General features: G+C 34.5%; 1 protein-coding gene across 1 annotated transcript in view; it reads left to right on the forward strand.

Annotated features, from left to right (window-relative positions):
• Nucleotides 1–7,042, forward strand: part of LOC107706380 (rho guanine nucleotide exchange factor 18-like) — a 21,736-nt gene that overhangs the window by 7,098 nt on the left and 7,596 nt on the right. The window contains exons 2-8 of the mRNA XM_016510077.1: nucleotides 3,428–3,560; nucleotides 4,107–4,205; nucleotides 4,318–4,458; nucleotides 4,558–4,808; nucleotides 5,604–5,729; nucleotides 5,862–5,979; nucleotides 6,218–6,472. Of these exons, the coding sequence (XP_016365563.1) occupies nucleotides 4,115–4,205; nucleotides 4,318–4,458; nucleotides 4,558–4,808; nucleotides 5,604–5,729; nucleotides 5,862–5,979; nucleotides 6,218–6,472 (982 nt within the window). The 5' untranslated portion in view covers nucleotides 3,428–3,560; nucleotides 4,107–4,114. The remainder of the gene's footprint in view (nucleotides 1–3,427; nucleotides 3,561–4,106; nucleotides 4,206–4,317; nucleotides 4,459–4,557; nucleotides 4,809–5,603; nucleotides 5,730–5,861; nucleotides 5,980–6,217; nucleotides 6,473–7,042) is intronic.

A 7,042-nucleotide genomic window follows, 5' to 3' on the forward strand; every position in this document is an offset into this window, starting at 1 on the left:
ATGCACACCAGCACACCAGTATAGGTGTGTGTATTGTAGGAGCTAGACGACGTATGATGACGTGTGACGTATAGTAGTGGTGTCCCAATTCTTAGGGGAATATTTTCACCCCTACCCCTTGACACTCTGTTTCAAGGGACAACGGGAAGGGGTAGGCGGAGGGGTAGGGGAAGGGGTATAAAATAGAATTGGGATTGGGCCTACATCTAAGTTTTGATATTCTAAATATATTTTATCTTTTGGATTCAAGTTTAACTAGTAAATACTAAAAAGTGTTTTTACAGTAGCTAGCTAGCCATTAAATCAAGATATAAAAAATCTAAGCGAGTTAGCACTATTTCATTGACAATTTATGAGGTATAAACTAGCTCAAGCTGTGATGCTCTTTCTGCTAGCCAGTTTTCTGTTATGATAGAAGTACAGTACTGGTCAAAAGTTTGGAAACATTACTATTTTAATATTTTAAACATTGCATATCTTTTGCTCATCAAGCCTTCATTTATTTGATCAAAAATACAGAACAAAACTGTAATATTGCGCAGTATTACTGGCATTACAATTTAAAATAATGGTTTTCGGGTTTTAATATACTTTAAAATATAATGTTTTTCTGTGATGCAAAGCTGAATTTTGAACATTACTCCAGTCTTCAGTGTCACGTGATTCTTCAGAAATCATTCTAATATGCTTATTTATAATCAATTTTGGAAACTTTGTTGTGCTGTTTAATATTTTTTTTTATTAGCTGTGATTCTTATTTCAGGATTCTTTGATGAATAAAGAGTTAAAAAAAGAACAGCGTTTATTTAAAATAGAAATCCTTTTTTAACAATACACTACCATTCAAACGTTTGGGGTCAGTATCTCTTCTCTTTTTTTGAAATAAATTAATACTTTTAATCAACAAGGATGTGTTAAATTAATTAAAAAGTTATAGTAAAGACTTATATTGTTAGAAAAGATTTCTATTTTGAATAAACACAAGTTTTTATTCATCAATAAATCCTAAAAAAGCATCACCGATTTCCCCCAAAAATCCAAAAAAATTTTAAATTTGTATTAGTTTGCATGCATGTGAGCCTATGATCAAACAAAATGTTTATATTTATGTTTGTATATGATAGTTTTATAAATTTCCCCAAATTTTCAATTAATTCCCATACATTCCCAAAAGTTCCTGTAAATTCCCATAAATTCCTGGTAAGTTTCAAACTTGGAATATTTCCAAAATTCCCCAGACAAAGTTCCCATGGAAAGTTTCCGGAAATGTTCCACCCCTTTGCAACCCTACGCGTGATCTTTTCAACATGACTACGTTATGCGTGATGTCGAGCTAGTGCAAGACGTTGTTTACAAAGTATATAAACAACGTTGGTTAAAAAGTATATACATTTTTATTGTTTTTAAAAAATGACCGATCACTTCTTTAGATAAGACACTTATTCCTCGGCTGGGATCGCGTGGAGCCCTTTGAAGCTGCACTGAAATGGCAATTTGGACCTTCAGCCCGTTGGCCATCATTGAAGTCCATTATGGAGAAAAATCCTGGAATGTTTTCCTCAAAAAACCTTAATTTCTTTGTGACTGAAGAAAGAAAGACATGAACATCTTGGATGACATGGGGGTGAGTAAATTATCAGGAAATTTTTATTCTGGAAGTGAACTAATCCTTTAAAAGACTACATGGGATTTTTGAACATTTGAAAAAGTCTTCAGAACTGTTTCTGAGGTGGACTGCAAAACTACTTGAAGGTGATTCAAATGGTGACATTGTAACCATATACTGTAAGCACTGCCATTCAAAAGTTTGGGGTCAGTAAGATTTTTTTTTAATGTTTTCTTAAAAGTCGTTTATGCTCGCCAAGGCATATATTTGATATAATAAACATACAATACAAAAATACTATAAAACTAATATAGCGAAATACTATTATAAATACTATGTGATGGCAAAGCTGAATTTTCTGCAGACATTACTCCAGTCTTCAGTCTGATAAAATCATTCTAATATGCTGATTGGTGCTCAAGAAACATTTTTTATTATTATGAATGTTGAAATAGTTGTGCTGTTAGTGATACATTTTTTCAGAATCCTTTGATAAACAGAAAGAACAGGGTTTCTTTGAAATTAATAAAAAATTATTAATTACTGTCACCAAACTTTTGTAGTGTAATTATAAGTATATACAATTATATAATAATACTCCTATGTGTAAATTTGGCTGGTGGGTTTGTGTGCTTAGTTTTACGCCTTACATACTGGAAACACTAAGAAACATTTCATATCTCAGATAAGGCAACTTTGATTATTTATCTACACAAATCTGCATTTTTACTTCCCTCTGAATCCCTCTAAACCACAGTCCAAAAATAAATATCCATGCAAAAGGAAAAAAAAAATGTATCTTGTTTTCTGCAAAGTCATGTGTCTTTTGCTCTTTGACCTTGTCTGACAAGAGTGTAGGAATCTGACAAACCAAAACCAGTTTGCAGTTTCAGAGAACCAGATTAGTTTCAATATCCTGATTTCCAAGCAGTGAACTGGACTAGTACAGTAGCACCACCCCTTTATTTCTTTTGTCTGTGTCTACTAGCATGCTATTGATGCATTGCATTTGGCAGACACTGTTATCTATAATGGCTTATATTGTATTCAAGATATATATTTTATTACATTACATCAGTTTGTCATATAATGTTCATGCATTCCTTTGATCAGTTCTCCACTGCAGCATGCGTGTGTGCTGGAGACAAATCAAAGCAGATCATGTCATATGTTCACCAGAAGTGTGTTCATGTCAAACACACTTCTGTCACCTTCACCTGCACAGCCATAGTCACATACGACCTTTAATAGACCATCATAGATATAAAGGCAAAATCTGCGGAACTAGGCTTGAGCTTACTTGGGTCTAATGTTGTAAATATGGATCTATTTAAAGCACTAATGTCTTGTATAATGAATAATGATCTCTGAGTTTGTTTGTTTTTTAAATCAGTTTTAATGACATTTGTGTCCTCACTCACTCCACACTTAAACTAATATATGAGATTAATTGTAAAGTATTTATGTGAAGCATTTGTACAGTTTGTACTCTCCAGTTTATGTATAGGTAATTATTTATATATAGTATATTTACAGTCCATTGTTGTATGTCTGTATTTATGTAGCACCGTGGTCCTGTGAGGCACGACTTTTCGTTCCACTGTATGTCCCCACATGTAGCGGAATGACAATAAAGCTCGACTTGACTTGACCTAAATTGCTCTTATAACTGTCACATGTTACCGATTATCACAGAAAATACCTTCTACTTGTCCATCAGTTTAGAAAAAAAAAATATTTTAAGGAATTTGCATTTGATCTGAATGTTTTTTAAGTAGCAGATCCAAAGACCCGAAGCTGACTTTCTGCTCCTTTGCTCAGACAGAGATTATTCATCCTGCCTTTGGCTGTAGGCCTATCTGCTCCATGACATACCAGGCATGACCCTCTTACAGCACAGATAAATCCGCATCCTCCAGCCTTTCACCTCCTCTGGTTATCACTCCAGCCACAGGTCAGTGCTCTGGCATTCTGGGCAAGAACTGTATTAACAGTATATCTGCTTTAAAATGATTTTTCTCGTGAAACAGCAACATTTGCTCAACTGATGTTTACACTGTTCATAAGTTTAGGGTCATTACGTTTTTTTTTTTTGTTTGTTTTTTTTGTGGAAAGAAAATATTTTTATTCAGCAAGGGCACATTAAATTGATCAAAAGTTACGGTAAAGACATTAATAATGTTACAAAAGATTTTGTTTCAAATAAGTGCTGTTCTTTTGAACTTTCTATTCATCAAAGAATCATGATAAAATGTATCACTGTTTCCACCAGCACAACTGTTTTCAACATTTATAATTAAAAAAAAAAATTGCCACCAAATCAGCATATTAGAATGATTTAATAACATATTAGATTTTATTTTTATGATTCTGTTTGGTGGCACAGAAATTAGATGTTTCACCTTCACCTTTGTTTGCTGGTTTATTTAGAAAAAAATGAGTTTCCAACAGTTTTTCTTGCCCATTTTAATAGTCTTCTGGCTGTCATTTTGTTTTTCAGCACATAAGATGGAAGAAATAGATTCTGTGAGATTCAAGCCCTTGGCAGAAGATTCAAATTTCCAGTTGACATACTCTGCTGACACCATCAGTATAGACGGTTGGATATTTAACTTGTTTAGTTACTGTAGCTATGTGATTTAAGCGTGTCATGATCACAGATTTGTTTGTTGATGTTAAGGGAAATATATATTTACTCCTTTTCTACACAGATGGGCTTTATAATGCGCTACGTGAAGATTTGGAAGCAGATGCTCGGGACTTTGAGGCTCCCACCTGGAGTTTAGCTGTTGACCAGCAATATTTAAAAGACTTGTCCAAAGAGGACATTAAAAGACAGGATGTAATACATGGTACGTGTTTTTGTTGCATCTTTTTTGTCTCATTGTCATAGAAAAGTTAATAATTTGCAGTGTACGTGATCTTTTAAAAGTGTGTTATTATCATGACAGAGCTGATTCAGACAGAAATAAACCATGTGCGAACGCTAAAGCTGGTTTTGGGCGTATACGTGCGGGAACTGCGTGAGACCCTGCAAATGGATGAGACACAGCTGGAAAGACTGTTTCCACAGGTGGATAGCCTGCTGCAGGTACACCAGCTTTTCCTCAACCGCCTTAAACAGCGAAGAATCGATTCCTTGGAGCCAGGCAGTACCCAGAATTACTGCATCCACAGAATTGGAGACATTCTTATGGCACAGGTATCTTTATTATATATCTACTGTAGGATTCCCAATATTCCAGATGTATATGCCTTAAAGGCTTGAGGATCAATAGCTAGTTATACAACAAAGACCAATTACTGACCTGGATTAGACTTTGGTTTCTCAAGCTGCATGCTTTGGATCACCAAACTGTCAGTTATAGCTATTGTCCTTCATATGATCTTTGAGTCCACATTCCCCAGAGCTGAGCTAAGCAGCAGGTGCTTCCTGAAATGAATGGAATTATTGTTTCAAAATTAAATTAGGTTGCCATACAATGGCCCCAAAAAGTATTTGGATACTCAAGCTGTACTTAATGTATTAATGTCATTGCATTATATAACAAATTATCAAAGTATTAAAGCATTTTACTAAAACATTTGAGTGGAATATGTTCATAGTAAATATAATGAACCACATTGCTAGAACAACTGTGTAACACCTAAGACTGGAGCAGTGGCAGCTGAAAATTCAACAGTATTCATCAGTTTTAAAATATATTAAAATAGAAAACAGTTATAATGTTTTACAATATTATTGTATTTTTGATAAAATAAATATAGCATATGCTGAGCATAAGAGACTTATTTTCAAAAACATTGAAAAAATCTGACACCAAACATTTCAATGGTAATGTATGATTAAATGAAGCAGTGTTCATTACTGATTTTAAAAGTTTTGGTGTGTAAATATCCTGAATATTTATTTATTAACCTTTGGCGTTGTTATAAAAATCTTTTGCTTTTAACAATGGTACTACTCTCTGATCTGCATGTATGATTGTGTGTGTAGTTTTCAGGTGAAATAAGAGACAGACTGCAATACTGCTATGGAGTGTTCTGCAGTCACCACACCAATGCAGTCAGCTTCTACAAAGACTTGATGCAAAACAACAAGAAGTTCCAGAGTTTTATACGAGTAAGATCTGACCTTTTGTTGTCAAGTTTTAAAAGGACTTCTTGAAATAGTTCTATAATATTCTTTTTTTAAATAAATAATATTCAATGAATAATTTCACTTTCTGATAACAACACCATTTTCTGTCCTCAGAAAGTATGTCAGATGTCTATCTTGCGGAGATTAGGAATACCAGAGATTATTCTCCTTATAATACAGCGTATCACAAAGTATCCAGTTTTGTTTGAACGTGTCATTAAATACACTACAGGTACGGTTTTTAAATTAAGTAGTTTTATTTTTCTTTCAAGAAAACAATGTTTTGTTTTGAGTTTTTATAGTTTATATATAGTATAAACTATAAAACTATATAGTTTATGTAAATGTAACTCCAAATATATAATTTTGTTTTTTTTAGAACTTTGAAAAGTTACACTTAATGTTTAAAAGTTCAGTAAAAAGTTCAAGGGTCAGTAAGTTTTTTTTTTTATGTTATTCAACATCTCAAGTTGACTCAGAGGAGCATAGGAACCTTGTACAAGGTCTGGAACTGCTGAAAAACACCATCTCCCAAGTAAATACCCACGTTGACGAGTTTGAGAAAGCAGCACGGCTAAGGGACTTGAGCAGTAAGCTGGAGCCCAAGTCCCAGGTCAAGATGACCCACGGAAGAGTGTTCCGCAGAGAGGACATGCTGCAGGGTGAGAGGAGGCTGCTTCATGAGGGCGTTCTCAACTGGAGGCTAACTTCTAACAAAAGCAAAGGTGATCATTCTACCAATAACAGATCCATTATCACTGGACTTATTAAAGGTGCTGTATGTTAGTTTTTGACTCTACTGAAGCATAAAAATACCATAATATGTTTGCAAATATTTAAGAAACATGCTAAGTTAACATGTTTATCTGAAAAACAATGCTACAGTCAGGTATTCTCCTTTGAAAATGTGCGTTCCGGGCCGGAATGTCGGTCTCTGTTTTGGTTTGTGAAACCCGCCCACTGCCAGTTTACCCAATTGTATTTCGGCACCCCGGGTTGCCAGTTGGCGGAAAACACAGCGCATTTCATTTCATTCATCGTCAAGTGTGCTCGTTCCTGTTGGTGTAGTCAATCTAGCAACCTGCGTGTGCGTCAAGTCTGAGGAGGAGGGGCCGGGTGAAAAAACCCTCTCCAATATTTTGAATTTGGACTGCAATACCTAGTTCAACCACTCGGTGTCAATACTACATACAGCACCTTTAATAGAAATTTATTAAAGGGGTCATATGATGCTGCTAAAAAGAACATTATTTTGTGTATTTGGTGTAATGAAATGTGTTTATGCGGTTTAAAGT

Source organism: Sinocyclocheilus rhinocerous, unplaced genomic scaffold (assembly GCF_001515625.1).
Source record: "Sinocyclocheilus rhinocerous isolate Xijiao unplaced genomic scaffold, SAMN03320098_v1.1 scaffold444, whole genome shotgun sequence".
In the NCBI taxonomy this organism is placed as follows: Eukaryota; Metazoa; Chordata; class Actinopteri; order Cypriniformes; family Cyprinidae; genus Sinocyclocheilus; species Sinocyclocheilus rhinocerous.